At 43.7% G+C, this 19558-nt stretch overlaps 1 protein-coding gene across 4 annotated transcripts in view; it reads left to right on the top strand.

Moving 5' to 3' along the window:
• The first annotated feature begins 410 nt into the window (after positions 1-410).
• MARCHF10 (membrane associated ring-CH-type finger 10) overlaps positions 411-19558 on the top strand; it is a 31280-nt gene continuing 12132 nt past the window's right edge. The window contains exons 1-7 of one of the 4 annotated variants that reach the window (XM_033169927.1): positions 411-536; positions 2532-2616; positions 8226-8331; positions 8982-9137; positions 13350-13527; positions 15175-15324; positions 16884-18276. In XM_033169927.1, coding sequence (XP_033025818.1) covers positions 8245-8331; positions 8982-9137; positions 13350-13527; positions 15175-15324; positions 16884-18276 — 1964 coding nt within the window. In that variant the 5' untranslated portion in view covers positions 411-536; positions 2532-2616; positions 8226-8244. Of the gene's footprint in view, positions 537-814; positions 876-2531; positions 2631-8225; positions 8332-8981; positions 9138-13349; positions 13528-15174; positions 15325-16883; positions 18277-19558 lie in introns of those variants that run through there. The other 3 variants (XM_033169928.1, XM_033169929.1, XM_033169930.1) reach the window with 3 other exon arrangements.

Here is a 19558-nt window from a genome sequence, read left to right as displayed (position 1 = left end):
ATACTTTAGACCGCCCTATTGTGCACAGATGAAGGGCGGTATATGAATTTACCACAGACCAACAAATAATAAACATTGTTTTCAGACGGACACACCGCTGCCCCATCACACCCAAATTAAAAACTTGTATTACTGTATTCCACTGTTTTATTACAGAGTATCCCTACACGCGTCTAGAAATAATGTCCCACAGAGTTCAGCGGGGATTTCTTCCCAGGTACGTGTCATAATGGTAACAGCATTATAGTTAGGGCGGTTTTCACATGGGAGGCCTAAATAAGAATAAGAATAATGGACTCGGCAGTCCTATCAGACAGATTCTCCGCTCTCTTATTTTTCCTAGCTCTCTGTGCTGCTTTCACGTATTGACACCGTCAGCGAGCGCGCCTGCTGGCTCGTGCGCGCGCACTCCTTCCTGCCCCTCCCAACCGGAACCGTGGAGGTTGCTAGGGAAACGGGAGAGACGCTGCCCGCTGGCGCTTTGGGAGGGAGGAGAGCGCGAGCGCGCGTGAGGGAGGCAGCGGGGGAAAGGAAAGGTAAAGGGGGGGGGGAAGGGACGGACGGACGGCAGGAGGTTGGGGGTGGGGGGAGTCGACCGACACCCCCACGTTAATTCCAAGCGCCCCTTCGTCCCCATTCCCGTCTATTAGAGACACTGACTCTGCTCCCCCCCCGCCCATCTGCGAGGAGGGAAGGCCCCCCCCTCGCGGGGAGAAGGGGGTGGCGCCCGGGTTTCCTTCTTCTTAAATCTGCACGGCTTTAACCCGACCTCTTCCTCGGCGGAGGGGGCTGAGGGGAGGGGGATGTCTCTTCTCCCCATGGCCAAGTTGGTGGTGGCTCCCACTTTTTGCAGAGGGAAGAAGACCCAGGCACAGGTGGGCACAAGCAGGTGCACCACACACACTCAGGCACTAAAACACAGACACAAATGCACACGCACAGAGACACAAACACAGACACACACACACACACACACAGGCACACACACACACTCTCTCACAGACGGACACAGACAGGCATGCACACAGACCCAGACACACACACACACACACACAAACACACGGAGAGAAAGACACACAGACATAGGCACACACACAAAAGACACACACACACACAGGGAGATGCGCACGCACGCATGCACACACGCACACACACACACACAGAGAGAGACAGAGAGACAGACACATACAAACAGACACAGCCGCACATACATACACAGAGAGAAATACACAGGCGCACGCACACACATTAGATACACCCTGCTGAGGAGCAGCCTCTGGTCCAAATTACACATTTCCCCTATATTATATAAAATGTTTTTTACGCAGCCATTTTTATATATGTGAGGGAGACCTGATCCCCTTCCCAATTTGAGGGGGTGACAGACGGACTTTCCTTCCCATTTATTTATTTTTTGCCTTCCCATCTTCTAAGCAGCTTGGACACCCTCTTCCTCCCTACCCCAGGTTCTCCCTGCTCCTCCCCGCAACTCTGTTTTGTAAAATCTGAGCACAATCAGTGGTTCTCCTTCTAATATGCCTAGGTTTCCCCACATAGGATATTTCATATCACAAATGGGTCCCAGAGATGTTGCAAAAGTGTAACTCGCAACAGCTTTTTAACAAACTGAGTTTTCCTTGGGAAAGGTGAAACTTGGTTAAAGGGGAGAGGGGGTTAGGTGTTCATGAACAGCGCTGGTTCCACAATAAGCTCCTCTCTAGAAGAATCCCTCAGTCTATCCAAGAGCCTCTCTGCCCCCCCCCCAGTTGTATGCAGGGTTAAGGAGAGACTTGCATCTCCTGCTTCTTTGGGTTTAGTGACCCAAAATCCTCTCCACTGTACCATAAACTCTGCTACCCATGGCTGCCAGAATGTCTTTCTGTACTAGTAAAGTTCTTGTTAAAATCTCATTTTCTTCTACTGAGTTATTTCTATCTCACTGAAAGTGGTTTTTTTGCAACTAATTTAGTGACAACTCTGGCAATTACCTTTCAATACAGCAACTAGGGGTGAACTATTCTGTATCTACAAACTTGTATTAATTTAGCCAGCATTGACTTACCAAATGGGCACCCATGATAATTAAATTCCTTGGACTCAAGATATGCTATCCAAATATTCTTAATTTCCAAACTTTATAAACTTGAATTTTATCTAGTTTTTGGTGTGCTTTTCCTGCATGTTATAGTCACATTTTTATGATGTAAAATGTATGTCTTTTTCTCACGGCATTATTTATAGCAGTGTTTATTGAGCATCCTGCTCAGTTTAGTAACTCTGGACAGAAGTATCTGTTAGGGGAGTTGTTTCCACCTGTGACATGTCATAGTTCTCAGAATATTGTTAAGTCACTGGAAATGCCAAGGGAAACAGAATGTTTAGACTTCAGAGAACCATAGTATCTGGTTGACTTAAACGCCTAGTCTGCCTTCTCTCTTTTATAATCCTCTTTCATTTTTTTCCCATGCCCTTTCCTCCCCTCTCCGTTTCCCTTTCCTTCTCCCTCCTCCCTTTCCTTTTGTTGTACATAGTGTGGCAAACCTGTCTCCAGAGAACCAATTCTGCACAGTAGAGCGCCGCAATGAGAGGGCAACAGCAGCTGCAGTGATCCTGAGCGTGAGTGCTTTAGAGTAAGGCAGAGGTTTTCAACCATTTTGGGTCCACGGCTCCCTTGACCAACTACATTCTTTCTCTGGCACCCCTGTGGGGCTCAGGAGCCCATTTATGTCAACCCTTGCCTGTAGAGCTGGCAGCCCCTCACCCCTTTTTGAACCCTCAGCCTCCTCTCTTCTCCCCTCTCCTCGGGAGTCCTCTGGGCAGCTGCAGCTGCCGCCCCTGGTCTCTGAGCTGCACCCCTGCCCCAAATAAAGGTGCCTCCCCACTCTGCCCCACAGGGGCCTGGGAAGCACCCCCTGGCCAGTCCCAGAGGCACCGTTCACCTGGGAAGCTTGTAGCTAGGGCTGCTGCAACAAGCAGCTGTGCAAGCCTTTGGGAGGCAGAGACACAATAGGGAATCAGAGGAGGGAGGGAAAATAAGAGGTACAGAGGCCAGTGTTGCCCTCAGCACCCATGACCATCATTCAAGGCACCACAGGGTGCCACGGTTGAAAACCACTGGATTAAGGAGCACAGAAAAGCAAACTGGAACAATTAATGAGTTGCAGAGGTTCCAGCATCCATTAACAAACTATGACCATTATTGTGTGGAACTGAAATAAGGTGCAGGAGAATGGATTGATGGTTTGCTTTTCCAGAGTTGCTTGAAGTGGAGGAAATATTTTTGGTTAAGCATTTTTTATTTCTAAATTATCTTAGTATCACAGCATTGTGGCTCTGACTTAGAGAAGCATGAGATCAGCAGAAGGTTGTACACCACCGAGAAACAGTGACTAACTGTTGCAATATTATACCTACTTTCCTGGGAATGAGCATCATTGAACTCTGGAACTTACATATGAGTAGCATATATAGGATTGCCCTGCAATTGTTCATGGGTTACCATATGGAATCCCATGGGATACTACATGGTTAACTCAGGGAGTAAAGCCATAGGATTGGACATGTGCTATTAATTTTTTGCTTCAGTTCCATGTGGAGAAACCTGCTTTCACGTGTATTTTTGTTTACTGGGTCGTGTACACAAAAGTACATTTTATAACACCTTATCTTTTGAGTTTCAATTAATAAAGGAATATCTTAAGATCACTTTACCTACACAGAAGTCTCAGAAATGGCAGTTATTTTAGCTCTGAACTCTTTGTCAATCTGAATGTTTCTTGCCAATGAGCTAATGTTTCATTTCAAAATAATGCCAGAGAGGGTTTTATTTTTTACTGTGTTTCATTTTAAATAAGCAAAGACCTTACAAATATGTGTTAATGTTAATTAAGTTCAGTAAAAACTAGGAAATAATACCTTCAGCACGTTATATTACATTAGTACATCTAACAACAATAAGTAATCAAAATCATTACATCTATATCCCTGTATGTTTTTTTTTGTTATTAACTAAATAACCACTCTTATTACCTACAAAATGAAGAGTTAATTATATCAGACATGGGTTTACCTTAGCATTCATCAGCTATCATTTATGGAAACTGGGGGATGCAATTTGATATTTGTTCTTTGGTCTCAAAGGCCTTGTCACAGTATGGCTGTATATTCAGCACTTCCAGTCACTTAGCCTGAGCTATGTAAATGTCAGTTCAAACTTAAGGCAGGGATTAGGAAACATACAGGAAGGTCTGCTTTTTATCTTCTTAGGCAGACAAGTGCTTGAAGAAGTCTGAGCCATAATACGCCCTCTTGACTCTTGCCCTTGTTGGCTAATGAATAGTAAGTCATTGGACATTGGCTAGGCTTATTAGCATGGTAGAAAGAGCATCTTTGTCAGAGGAGGTCATTCCCCTTCTTTGACAGAGGCAAACACATTTTAGAAAACCCTACTGACCTAGTTAATCATATGACAATTTCAAATATGCCTGGGGGTGGGCATAGTATTCAAATTGATGGTGGCTGATGAACCGAATACACTTTTAAATGAAGCTCAACATCAAAAAAACTAAGATCATGGCCACTGGTCCCATCACATCCTGGCAAATAGAAGGGGAAGAAAAGGAGGCACTGACAGATTTTTACCTTCTTGGGTTGCATGATCACTGCAGATGGTGACAGCAGTCACAAAATTAAAAGATGCCTGCTTCTTGGGAGAAAAGCAATGACAAACCTAGACAGCATCTTAAAAAGCAGAGACATCACCTTGCCGACAAAAATCCATATAGTTAAAGCTATGGTTTTCCCAGTAGTGATGTATGGAAGTGAGAGCTGGACCATCAAGAAGGTTGATCGCCGAAGAATTGATGCTTTTGAATTATGGTGCTGGAGAAGACTCTTGAGAGTCCCATGGACTGCAAGAAGATCAAACCTATCCATTCTTAAGGAAATCAGCCCTGAGTGCTCACTGGAAGGACAGATCCTGTAGCTGAGGCTCCAATACTTTGGCCACCTCATGAGAAGAGAAGGCTCCCTGGAAAAGACCCTGATGTTGGGAAAGATGGAGGGCACAAGGAGAAGGGGACGATAGAGGACGAGATGGTTGCACAATGTTCTCAGAACTACCAACATGAGTCTGACCAAACTGCGGGAGGCAGTGAAAGACAGGATTGCCTGGCGTGCTCTCGTCCATGGGGTCACGAAGAGTTGGACACAACTAAACGACTAAACAACAACAAAATTAATGTGGATCTATTTCAGAATGGTTTCAGACCCAGTTTTGATACTGAGACTTCTTGGTTGCCCATCCATGCAAGAGAGAAGAGGGTAGATTTTGCAAGGCGCCTTAAAAAATAATAACGCAGGTGCCTGGTGAACAAAACTTGGGAGTTTCACAATCTGGGGCTACCACATAAAAAGCCCTGTTAGGGACAAGTATCAGGGAGCTGGGACTGCAGAAAAGTTTGTTGAACTTTACATTCTGGTAAGGACTCTCCCTTCAGTTGCTGGTGAACAAGGATTGCATGTCAAATACGTAGCTGAACTAGGACAACTGCCCTCTGTGGCCATGATCCGAATATTGCTTTAAGAACACAGTTAATTTATGGTCGTTCTGGCTTTCCCACAGATTTACCCCTATGCCATCAGTTTAGATTTGAATATGTTGGTAAAAATCGCTCAACATGATCCCTGTATGCTTGGTGGCAAGATAAATTGCTATCCAGGCAGCCTGGGCAACTCATTTGCTGCCTTTAACCCCAATGTGTCCAGGAACCCAACAAAATCTAGGGAATGAAGAGTGTCCAGCTGGGAAAAGCTGCCAGGAAGCAGTAGAAATGAGCTGAAGCTGAACAAGTCTAAGACTATCAATGAACCACAGGAATCCCTGCAAACACCACAGATTACCCAAAGCCAGGAATTCAAGGCTTGTGAGATTGTAAAAAAGTTCCTAAGTAAACAGATGATTCAATTGAGAGCATTCTTGCTCTAGCTTGGTGCCAGTGTCTGGATGTTGTTCTCATGCGGTATTATTGAGACTTAAAGGCATCGCTAAAAATTGCAGCATAACAGTTGTGTAATGAACAATGTTGGTGGTGTTATAGTTGCTGATACCATTCGAAGGATATCAGAGCCATGGTCTTTGGCAAGGAAATGGCAAGTCCATAGGAGGAAATGACATTTTGTGTTCACTCTCTTATAAATGGTATATTAGCCTGACTTAGAAACAGGTACAACAGATACAGTCCTTCTCTTTGGAATACCCTCTTCCCACTGCTACACGGGAAGCATCCAGAGTAGGATGCTAAAGACTGCTAAGAACACATATTGTGCATGTCCTTGGCATTGCTTATTGTTTGATGCTGGTTTTATTTAGATAGATTGTGCATTTTAATCTTTTATTTTATTTTTATATATCTTTAACATTTTAGTGTTGGAATTTTATTGGGCGAACTGCTTCAGGGTTCCTTAAATGGGAGGCAGTCTACGTTGTTTTAATAAATAAAAAAATCAGAATTGCTTTCTCTCTGCCCACATTGCATTTGCTGCGAGGATAAATTACAAGATGTATAAATTATTTGGCAGAATTGAATAGAAGTAGTTTTATATTAACTGCGTTACTTTTAATACTTCTGCGCTGTGACATGATAGATACATTAAATCAGTGCTTTTTCTGGGCGGGGGTATGCATATCCCTAAACATTTTGTGAATCTAAGTTTGGCCCTTTTGAGGGGCAGTATTTCAATATGAGTAGGAAAATGAGAGTACCCCTAAACATTTTTTTAAGGAAAAAAAGCACTGCATTAAATAGTATAACTTATGCATCTACCCATGTCACAGTATGGATAATAATTTGTTTTTCTGTATATTAAAAAAACAAACAAACTCTAATTGTAAGAAATAAGGTTTGTTCTGCTTGGAGCCAAACAGCAGCATCCTTTTCGACCTTACCTGTTTTCAAAATGATGCCCTAGAGAATATGGAGTCGATCAAATTACCTGCCTTCTGTTGTCTGGGATATCACCTTGGGGGATCTTTGATAAGTATTTGCTAAAGGTATTTTACCTTGCAAAATTGATAGTCACCACCATCATTATTAATTTAATTTATTACCCGCTGTTCACCCTAAGGTTGCAAGGCAAATTACAACAATTTAAAATGCCACATTAAAAACACTTTATCTTGATCACTGGTGGGCAGTCTAGAGTTAGGAGCTTCATTTCATGTTGGCATCAAAGAAGGGGAAAGGGGAGTGGCAGAGACAAGGCGGGTGGAGGGGTAGCAGAAACAGAGAGCAAAGGGCTATCCTGGCCACTTTTGGCTCCAGCCCCACCCATCACCAGCCTGAATGCAAGGGATAGATTCTCCCCATGGGAATGTGGCCCTCAAGAGAAAAAAGGTTCCCCTCCCCTAATCTTGATAGTTCATGTTCACCCTGTTCTTTAAAGTGTTAGCCCAGACAGCCATTAGACTTGCAATCTTATTTAGGAAATTAAGTTTGGCCCTTTGCTAACCTGACATCAACATATTAATGAAGGTTTAGATCTAGAGATAATTGATTTTACTGCCCTTTGGGAACCAGCTAAATACTGGGTCAGGAAATAACAGTGTTGTTTTTTTTTAAGGTCAGACACTCTCCCAAACATGGGGTTTCTTAAAAATCAAGCAGAAAGAGGGGGTGGGTTGGAATGTGTGTGTGTATGTGTATGTGTGTATAATATTTATATTTATATTTTTGCCGTAGGTTGTGTCTACTGAGTCTTTTGGCCTCGTTGTAGCTTGTGGATTTACAGGTCAGAGCTGATTCCTGGAACTGACCTGAATCCTGTAATTATTATGCACCTTGTAACTTCTTTCAGAAGCAAGATTACTATTTTCAGATAAGGAAATAATGTGCTTGTGCTTTCCCAGCTTTGTGCTTTAGTGTGTGCATGCATCTGTGAAAGACTGAAAGCTCACATTTTTCTTTTAAATGGGTTTTGATTTGCCCTCCATCTCTAAGCCTTAAAATACCACTAAGCACCCTACCAATATTGCTATATTTTAGGTTGGGCTTCCTTTCTGGTTTAAATAGGAATCTGGTGGCTAGCTTCCAAAAGTTTAAAGGATAGCATCAGCTTACTGGTCTGGGAGCTGTTTTTGTATCCCATCGTAATCAGGTGTTGACTGTGAAGGGGAGAGAATGCCCTAAGATCAACACCTGCTTTGTGACAGTCTGTTTTATATGTAGGTTTTCCTGAACTACTGCCATGTACGAAGCAAAAGAAAGACAGAAGTTTATCAGTGATGCTCAGTACCTGAGAGAGATGCAGCACAAGATGGATTCAGAGTATCAGGTAGGGCCGTTTATCCACTGTGCTGCCATTTTCATGAAGAATGTAAACACAAAGCTACGAGGGATGAGGCTAACTTCATCATATTTCCTGCTTGGCAGGGGGTTGGACTGGATGGCCCTTGTGGTCTCTTCCAACTCTATGATTCTATGATTCTAGGCGCACCATCATTTAAGTCCAGGGCCGGATTTAGGTTTGATGAGGCCCTTAGCTACTGAAGGTAATGGGGCCCTTTATATGTCCAGCTGTCCTTTGTCAACAACAAATTGTCCCTGTTTTTGTGTTGAATATATGCTATAGGGGAATTTATGGACCTAGTAGGTATCTAAAGCCATTCGAACATGCAGAATGTAGGCACCCTATATATAGAAATGAGCAAACCAGTGATATTTTAAGGAGCAGGCTAGCAGGCTTACATCATAGGAGCCTACACAACACAAAACACTGTTGCTGTATGTAGGTTTTATTTTATTTGTTTTTATCTCATATCTTGGAAATGTACATCCAGTTTTTTTCCCCTTTAAATTTTTTTGGGGGCCCCCCAAGAAAGTGGGGCCCTAAGCTATAGCTTGTTTAGCTTATACGTAAATCCGGCACTGTTTTAAGTCCCTCACATAAACCTCTTTTCAGACAAAGTTGTGCTTGTTTCTTAGGCTTGCCTGAGAAAACAAGAACAGACTAAAGAGCAGTCTGAGAAGAAACGAGAGCAACACGCCAGACAAGAACTGAGACAGACAAATATATCGTCCATCTCTGCTGTGCGTACTTATGAAAGGCCATGGATTTCCAGAGTCCCCACTAATAGACAGGTAGCTATTTGTAAACTTCAGAGATAAAAATCAAGTAGAAGAGAATAGTAATCTGATAATGCCCCCTAGCCACTCCAGCGTTCAGGGCTGCCTCAACCCATCTGGTTGTTAAACAAAGAACATATCAGGAAAAGGAGCTCAATAGAAAAAAATACGGCTGCTAGGAATTTATTATCTAATTTCCCCCCATGTAAGTATCTGTGACAAATAAGATGCACTGTATAACATTTATATTTATCCTGGGGACTGGGTGATTATTCATATGCTTTCATCAAGCATTTACTTTCTGGAGAATTACTCTAGTATATACTTAATTACCGGTAGCTATTCTTTGCCTTCTGAACCAATACGCCAGCATACAAATGTACATATCTAATCATGTTTTATCTGCTCTTTGCAAAGCCTTTATTATTTCCTTAACATCTGCATTCATTATTTTTCCAGTGCATTCATTGTACAGTTTTGAAAATGAAATAGGCTAATTTTACACATTTGCCTAATTTAATACCCCTCTGCTGGCAGCAGAGTAAAAGTTAATCTATTCACACCGTGAAACCTTAATCAAGACTATCTTGGCTTGAATGCCAGTGGAGGAAAGATCCGATCTTGGAGGAAACTGATATTTTAGATCCATTTCAATCAATCCAGATAAGACTGAGGCACTGTTAGTGGCTGGTTCCCTAGGCTAGATAGATTTGAGGTTGCCTCCTCTTGATAGGGTTACACTCCCTCCGAAGCAGTGGGTATGTAGCTTGCAAGTACTCCTGGATCCTTTGCTGTCGCTTGGGGCTCAGGTAGCCTTGGCCTCAGCGGCACACAGTGCTTTCCATCAACTGGTGGATCTTTTGTGCCTCTATCTGGACAGGGATAGCCTAATTACTGTTGCCTATACTCTGGGTGGGGGCCCAGGTGGCGCTGTGGCTTAAACCACTGTGCCTAGGACTTGCTGATCAGAAGGTCGGCAGTTCGAATCCCTGCGACGGGGTGAGCTTCCGTTCGCCAAAGTGCAAGTAGATAAATAGGGACTGCTCCGTCGGGAAGGTAAACGGCGTTTCCATGTGCTGCTCTGTGCTTAGGACTTGCTGATCAGAAGGTCGGCAGTTCGAATCCCTGCGATGGGGTGAGCTCCCGTTGTTCGGTCCCAGCTCCTGTCCACCTAGCAGTTCGAAAGCACGTCAGAGTGCAAGTAGATAAATAGGGACCGCTCCGTCGGGCAGGTAAACGGCGTTTCCATGCGCTGCTCTGGTTCGCCAGAAGCGGCTTTGTCATGCTGGCCACATGACCCGGAAGCTGTACGCCGGCTCCCTCGGCCAGTAACGCGAGATGAGTGCCGCAACCCCAGAGTCGGACATGACTGGACCTAATGGTCAGGGGTCCCTTTACCTTTTATACTCTGGGTAACCTCCAGGTTATATTACTGCAAAGCATTGTATGTAGGTCTGCCTCTGAAAATGGTTCAGAAACTTCAGCTGGAGCAGAATTTGGCAGCCAGGTTGTTCACCAGGGCAAGATGGTTTGAACATATTACACCGATCCTGGACCGACTGCATTGGCTGCCAGTTAGCTACCAGGCCCAATTCAAAGTGCTGGTTTCCACCTATTAAGCCTTAAACTGCTTAGGACTGCAATACCTCAAGAATCACCTATCTCCATATGAACCTACCTGGACCCTGAGATCATCATCTGAGGCGCATTCTTGTGTGCCTGCTCCACAAGAGGTGCAAAGAGTGACAACGATCCTTTTCTGCATTGCCACCCTGTTTGTGGAATGCTCTCCCCAGGGAGGTTTCCTGGGGCCTTCATTATAGGCACCAGGCGAAAATATTCTTCTAAAACCAGGCCTTATCCTTTTAAATATGTTTGTGGGATGGGGTTGGGGAAGGTAAGTTATTGGTTTGGTTTGGTCTGCTTTTTGTTACGTATTTTGTTTTTTAACTTCTATTTTTATGCTGTATACTGAAGGGTGGTATACAATTTTTTTTGATTTATAATAAAACTGTAGAATTGGAAGGGACCCCGAGAGTCATCTAGTCCAACCCCCTGCAGTGCAGCAATCTCAGCCAAAGCATCAATGACAGGTGGCCATCCAACCTCTGCTTAAAAGCCTCCAAGGAAGGAGAGTCCACAAGGGGAGTCCATTGCATTGTCAAATGGCTCTTACAGTCAGAAAGTTCTTCCTGACAGTAACTTGAATCCATTGGTCCTACCCTCCAGAGCAGGAGAAAACAAGCATGTTGCATCTTCCATGTGTCTTTCCTTGAAAGACCTACTTTGGCTCCCAATATGTTTCCGAGCACAATTTCAAAGTGTTGGTGCTGACTTTTAAAGCCCTAAACGGCCTCAGCCCAGTATACCTAAAGGGGTGCCTCCACCCCCATCGTTCACCCCGAACATTGAGGTCCAGCGCTGAGGGCCTTCTGGTGGTTCCCTCACTGCAAGAAGCGAAGTTACAGGGAACCAGGCAGAGGGCCTTCTGAGTAGCGGCACCTGCCCTTTGGAATGCCCTCCCATCAGATGTTAAGGAAATAAACAACTACCTGACATTTAGAAGACATCTGAAGGCAGCCCTGTTTAGGGAAGTTTTTGATGTCTGATGTTTTATTGTATTTTTAATATTTTGTTGGAAGCTGCCCAGAGTGGCTGGGTATAAATAATAATAATATTAATTATATTATTATTATTATTATTATTATTATTATTACTATTACCATTACTATTATTATTATTACAGACCTTTAGATATTTGAAGGCAGCTATCATATCTCCTCTCAGTCTCCACTTTCCCAGCTCCCTCCACCCAAGTATTACTTCCCTTGACCTGGACACTACATTTCTGTTGATGCAGCCTAGAATAGCATTAGCTTTTTAGTAATATCATACGTGCAATTCTAAGATTATTATGTAAATCTTACCACTGTGTCTAAATATGAACAGGTCTCTTAAGGTTAAACTCCAGAATTACGCCTTACTGAGCTTGTCTGGATAACCCCACCACCTTGTGAGTGCTCCTTGGGCTTAACATACTGTACATTTATTCACTCCCTCTCCTGGTCTTCACTTCTTCCTCCCTCTCACTGAGAAGGAAATGTGTATCCAAACAAGAAAATCTCCTGGTTATTTGAACATCAAATATTGAGGGTTTAATCTTCCAGGTCACAGGAGAGTCCATATTAAATAACTGGGCATTAACCTCTCTCTACAGTGAGAAAAAGGAGTAGAGATGTGAATGAGAGAAAAGGGCTAATCAGAGGCCTGCTGTCCAATTGAAGATTATCCCCAAAGGCCTGAAGGCCAAGTTTTCAATCCTAGACTAGTTGAAGTAATCCTAAAGAACGCTATGCCTTTTAGCATGTGTCGAGCAGGGATTGGCAAATCAGTCTTAACGCATGAGACTTTCATGTCTGTTTACCAGTAAGTCCATTCCGTTCCTTTCCATTCATCCATTTCCTGTTTCTGTATAAAATAAATCCACACAGAAATAAACTTTCAGTATGTTTTTTTAAAAATTGTTTTATCTCAAAACACACTTTTAAATGTGTATTTTGCTATCCTTTAGAGCTGAGAACTGTAGCAGAACATTCAGAAAGTGCAAATGCCAATGGATAACATTATTACCATTTTTTAAAAAGCTATATTACAGTCGTATCTCGTGTTACGAACGCTGCGTGTTGCGTTCGTCACAGATTACGAACCCGCTGAACCCGGAAGTACCGGAACGGGTTACTTCCGGGTTCGGCGTTTCGTGCATGCGCAGACACTTCAAATGACGTCATGCACAGAAGCGCTGGATCGCGTCGCACACATGCGCAGACGCGGCGCTTCATGATACGGACTGCTCATGATGAGAACAGGGCTCCAGAATGGATCCCGTTCACATCCAGAGGTACCACTGTACTGCCCTTCATCTGAGGATATCAGTGTGGTTTACAATATAAAAACACATCCCACAGTAACAGGCAAAAACAGTACCCACCCACTCACATTTTGATCTGCACCTTAGTGCAGACGGTGCGGATCTGGTCAGATCTCACTGGAATTCACAAAAAATACAATCTTCAGGCATAGCTAGTACAGAGTACTGCTCACTACTGAGTAGCCACAATAAGCTCCTAGACATCGAAGGCTAAACAAGAGGCTTCTTCTACTGGGATGTAGCTTTTGCATTGGTAAAGAAGATTCTGTTAATAAATTAACTACCTTTCGCCTTAGCAAACCTCCTCCGAAGAATCTTCTGGATGTGAACTGAAATCTGCTATAAAGGCTCTTGGGAACAAAGCAGAAGCTAAATTTCCTGCCATTGACAAAGCATCTGTTAAGGCGAAGCAGAAATCAAGCACATGCTCCAAAAAAACAGAAAAAAGTGGGCCTGGCCCCAAAAAAGATTTTTCAGGTGTGTATGGAGAAAGTTCTCAGCTATTCATTGAAAGAAACGGATGCATGGAGCTGGAGCCAGTGTTGCTCACAAGCTCAAGGGGTCCTAGAGAGGGCATAGATATTTGAAGGCTTCTAGGTGAGCAGGCAAGGATTGGAGTCAAAAGAGTCAAATCCAATAAGGCAGCCAAACCCAGCTCAGTACAGATGTTACAGAGGCGCTCTTGCCGACAGATTCATCTGACCTGGAAGATTTTGTTCAACCTGCTGTAGGCAGGGTTAAGCGCCCTCTGAAGGAGGAGGTTTGCAGTCTGGAGATGCTGTTAGATCTGTCTTTGGATTACTTGGCGGAACCTTAAATGCAAAGCCCCTTTCACCATCTGAGGCTATTGCGCCGGTGGCAACCTGTCCTGCACAGAGATAACTGGGGCACAGCTAACCACCCCCTGGGGACGCCTGATACGGACTGCTGCAGTACATTACGCAGGGCGTTGTTTCTGGCGAATGTTCAGAAACAACAAATGCTTCAAAACACGGTGGTTGGATTGCTAACTGGGAACCAGGAGTTGTAAATTTATGTATGCTACCTCCCAGCGGATTTCCAAGCGCAAATCTCTGCCCCAAACAGTTTGAGACCCATGGCCTTCTGCCACATGAACTTGCCTAAGTACAGTATTATGCTCATCCTCAGGGATTCTTCTCTGCTCCCCCATCATCACTACCAGAAGTTAGGTAGGTGATTGCTAGAGATGGCACCTTTTTTATTGCAGTGTCCGATTTTTAGAACTCCCTCACAAGGGAGGATTGCCTGGTGTCAAACCTTATTTATTTTTAGTGTCTTTTAATCCACCTGGGTCTTTTAGATTGATCAGTTTATTTGTTTTAATGCTTGAATAGTATTGATTTTTTACTGCTGTGCTGTTTGACATGAGTGTTTCATTTCATTGTGTAATTGTGATTAGGGATGGGATGGTAATTTGAAGCAGTGGAACTTCACTGCGTTACAGAGAGTGAACACAACTGAGGTGTTTCTTCAGTGTATCTGAAGAAGTGTGCATGCACACGAAAGCTCAAACCAAGAACAAACTTAGTTGGTCTCTAAGGTGCTACTGGAAGGAATTTTTTTATTTTTTTGTTTTGTTTTGACTATGGCAGACCAACACGGCTACCTACCTGTAACTACAACTGAGGTAGACAGCCTGTCTCGAACAAGCTTTTCTCAACTGTGTTCACACGCTGCCCCACCCTACCTTCTGTTTCCTTCCACCTCCTTACCTTAGAGAAAGAGTCTCTCACCTTGGGGAAGAGGAAGCAAAAAAGAATAGCTATGAAACATAACCTATTCTTCTACATGCCATGTCAGGTATCTCCCCACCCCACCCCCCACCTTGCCCCTCTGTTTTAGCATTACCATGCAGGGAGGAAATAAAAACCCAGGATTTAGAAAGCACAGTTGGTTTAAGAGAACAGTTTCAAGTCCTTACAAATTCACTCATAGAAAGTGAAGTTTTACACATAGAAAGTGCAAGCTAAGACATGTACTCCCTGTGCAAATGTTATGCAGTCTCATATATTGTGCTCTCTTACAACTTAGTCTCCATGGACCCACAATTCATAAGCCAGAGGTTCCTTTAAAAAAAAAATTGCATAAAACAATGTTTATCAGCTTTCCAGAAGCCAATTTTATCAAGAAGACAGCGATTGAACCAGAGAAGTTTTCTGGAAAACACAGACACTGAGAATATGAAAAGAGTGGAAGGAAGAGGGAGGAAAACACCAGTGCTACACGGAATAGCAAAGACTACCAAAAGTGCTGGTGAGAAACATTTTTCCACATTGCATTAAGTTTACGCCTCCTATTTATAGAAGTCATCCCTGGTCCAGAGCTCCATCTTTGTTTCACGGCATATGTGGAACTATTATGTGAGCGAGTTCCTCTGGTTGAAGCTGAAGTTGTTTAGATTGAATTCAAAGGAGAGTTTGGTTTAAATATCAAATCTGCTGCACCTTGATGTTGGCCTTTTGTTCAGTTGGTTTGAGAGATCACAGCTCAGCTGGTCAGAAAGTGTGCATGGAGTGTCAGTTATACAAAGGCCCGTCTGTGGACAAGGAAAGGCTCCGTGTATGCAGTGGGGATCTACCATGTATGCAGAGAGGAGAACAAGAATTCTCTCCATGGAATGGGGCTTAGATTGTTCTCACTGCAGTGCTGTGTGTGTGTGTGTGTGTGTGTACACAAACACACACATGCAGATACTTACAATGATTAATGGGCAAGCAGCTGCTATTAGCTGCTAAAACAAGTGAAACAGGCTTCCATCCCCATTCCATTGAGGCTCTTTGTTGGCCCCCTTTTGTACAGTTCCAAAACTACTGATTCTGGATCAGAGCTAATAAGAATAAGGCATCACTGTTTTGTATCAACAATAATAATAATATTTATTTATACCCTTCCCGAGACCGGGCTCAGGGCAGCTAACACAAAATATATAAAATACATTAAAAACACAAAATCAAACAATTAGTTTAAAATACAATTCGAAACACATTTAAAATCAAAATAAAATTAGGTGGGAACCTACAAATCATAACTGTAGGGGTAAGGAATTAAAATTTCACCAGGCCCGGTCACTTGTGCTGGTCCCATATGGGCCGATAGAAATAGCCAAAGGGGCCACTTACATACAGTATCCCATAGAGAGACACTGTACACAGACAATTTTGCAGGAGGCACAGAATGGTTTATTTAAAGCAATACAGTGAGTTCCATTGGACTATGCTGAATCTAAAAACAACAACAAACCATACAGGTGTCTTTTTCCAATAAGCCTTACAGGGTTTGGATAGATCTTTGGAAAAGTCTTCTTCTCTGAAGAGCGCTCCACTTCTTTCATTAGGGAGATTTTAAAAAAAGATAGGTCCTCTCTCCCATTTTGCAGAAAGCCCCAATTTGCCAAAAGGCTAAAAGGAAGCCTCACTCCATTTCCAGGTACCACATCTATAAATTTAAGGGGCAGTATAGGCACGGCGTTTCTGTGTGCTGCTCTGGTTCGCCAGAAGCGGCTTAGTCATGCTGGCCACATGACCTGGAAGCTGTACGCCGGCTCCCTCAGCCAGTAAAGCGAGATGAGCGCCGCAACCCCAGAGTCGTGCACGACTGGACCCAACGGGCAGGGGCCTCTTTACCTTTACTTTTATAGCCATTTTTAAAATAAATTGTTTGGGGTGTGGGGATTAAGGGGAGGAGCCATGCAATCCCCAGGTGGATCTGGGAAATATATTTGCCACTAGTGGTTCTTGTGTGTGGACATCACTAAAACTGAATAAAGTGCTTTGGCAAAGAAATTCTGAAAGCAACTCTTGTTCCCAATGCAGACTCGCAAGATGTCACAGGACAAAGAAGTGGCCCTGTTCTCAAGACTAAGAAGAAGTCTCCAGAAAAGAGGACCTTAATCCAGACCTCCAAACTAAACATAGATAGCAAAAGCCTAGACAGGGATCTCAAAAAAGGAAATGTTCTAACAGCAGCTCAGCAGCCCCCAACTACCGTAATGGATTCCGCTGTTCAGGTAGCTAATGGTCCTTTGTTATCAAGTGAGCCAAGCAACTCCAACCTTCCCCCCATTAAAAATACTCCCGTAAGGCCCAGGGAAGACGATTTTTACGCATTGTTGTGTGCAAATGTGGAAGGTTCTGCCGAAGAGAATGATGACACTGAAGACGTTAATGAGTTAGAAGAAGAGTTTCTTTCCTATGATATCAGTAAGTCTCCTCCTCCTGATCAGAACAACAGAGCCAGTGGGATGCCCGTAGCACAGGCCGAGCAGCCGAACTGTGATATGGGAGTCGGGGGTGATGTTAGGCGGGCTGAGCTTTCCCACAGATTGCCACGGCAACACAGTGGAGCAGTGGAGGCAGCAGCTGAACAACCTTCAGCGGGGCAAAGGAAGACCAGAGACCAAAGGAACCCTCATGCTCTTGAAGAAAACAACCTTTCGGAAGAGGCCCACAAAAATGAAGGTGAGAATTCCAAAAGCCCACATGCTGAAAGCAGACCAAGAAGCGCAGCAGCCAATGAGACCATTGGCAATTTAAGTTCTACAGAAGACTGGTCAGGGAATAACGGCTGTGGTAGAGAAAGACAAGGTTTTGAGGCCAATCAAAGATGTTACACTGGACTCGTTAGTTCAGCTAGGCCAACAGTTCAGAGGCCTCCTATGCGTTCCGCATTTAATATCCCAGGATCCTTAGCACAACCTATAAACAGAACTGAAACAACAAGCAATGTGGATGTTGCTGCAGCTTCTATGCAAACCACAGAGCTGAGTGGAAGCCCCAGGTTCACTGTTCGTAGACAGCTATCTCCTATAAGGATCAGGGAGTCCTTTTCAGCTACTGAAAGTTGTCAGTCTTCATCGCCTACAATCAGCACCTTTGAGGATAGTAGCCTTCTGGAAGATAGCATAAGCAATGGTCTAAGCAGCCTTTCTCCAAGCACCACTTCTCATGATGAAGACAATTTTCTGAATTCCCACAGCTCCTCCTCATCCACAGATTCTTCCCATCCATCTCTTTTCCGGGCAAACTTCACAGCACATCTTCACATGGCTGGCCCTCTCCCTGATCAAGTACCAATTTTCTTGACAGTATCTGATTTGCGAAATCAGAGCAGTTTTGTGAGCAGTACAACCACTTGCAGTTCACCAAGTACGAAGGAGATTAGTAAGCCCGAGACAGACCCTGAGAAGCTAAAGAAGTTGCAAGAGAGGTGAGCAGTATATAATTGGAGGGGCAGTCATGACAAATGTACTTTTTCAGTCTTAAGATACGTCACTAGGAGGGGGATTTGCCACAGAAGTCCTTTGCCTGGTCTGAAGCTATTTTGAGGCACTTAAAAACCTGTACTTGGTGCTAGAGTTCAACTCAGGAAACTGTGGAATGAGATAATGTTTATTTCTGTTTATTTATTTTCAGCATTTATATAATGTCATTCACCAATAGTCCAAGGGCAGGGCACCTACATAGATAAAACAATATAACATCAAAATATAAAACATTTAAAATCTTAGTTAAAACAGCATTTAACAAAAGGAGCCGACAAGTTTCCAACAGCACAGCCCCTGCAGCCCCATCCTTCCCCAAATGCCCAATTGAAGAAGTCCATCTTTAGCTGCTGATTAAAGGACTAAATTGTCAGAACAGGATGCACCTCTTACACCCACAGCCAGGGGGCCACTACCAAGAAGGCACTCTCACATGCCACTGTTGCCCTTACCTCACTTTGTGGTGGAATTGTAAGAAAAGCCTCTCTTGCTGGTCATAATAACCGAGCAGATTAATACAGGAGGAGGAACTATTTTAGATATTTGGGACCCAGGTTCTGTGGGACTTTATCATTCAGCACTGAATGGAGTAGGCCTCCAGGGTTGATTTCGAACCGCTAGAGAATCACCAGCTAAGCTGGTGCCAATTACTAGCTTTCTTTTGGGCCACATCAGTCTTGTCATCTGGTTAGCCCAGAACCCCTGGATGAGGTCACTTTGGTGCTGCCAGCACAGCACAAACAACGCAGGAGATAGCAGTTACAAGTTACGGGCCTCTGCAGCCACAGCAGGCACTGAGAATCACAGTCCAGCACCTGAACTGCCTTTCCAAATCATCTGATTATGTATGTCTCTCAGTGGTCTAACATAGGTAAGAGAGGGAAAAAACACATGTGGATGTTTGTAATCTTCCGGCCTACATAGAATCATAGAATTGCTTGTTGGCAGGTATATTACTCCTACAGTATCGTACTAAGCTTTTCTAGCAGGTTACATTTCAATCTAAATTGCAATAGACCACAAACATAAAGAGCTACCTGCATGGCAGATCAGAGGTGGGACAGGGCAATGATAGGAAGGAACTCACGTTAGAGACAGGAAGGAACTCACGTTAGAGACAGCCTTGGAAGTGTTGCTCTGATATTCCTTAATTGGTGTGGCATCTAGCAATAGGGGAACACCCACCCTTGCCTCAGTTATGCATATTCATTGAACTGAGTGTATGTC

Source organism: Lacerta agilis, chromosome 14 (assembly GCF_009819535.1).
Source record: "Lacerta agilis isolate rLacAgi1 chromosome 14, rLacAgi1.pri, whole genome shotgun sequence".
In the NCBI taxonomy this organism is placed as follows: Eukaryota; Metazoa; Chordata; class Lepidosauria; order Squamata; family Lacertidae; genus Lacerta; species Lacerta agilis.
The sequence above is the reverse complement of the archived record's forward strand: the minus strand, read 5'-3'. Positions and strand labels throughout refer to the sequence as shown.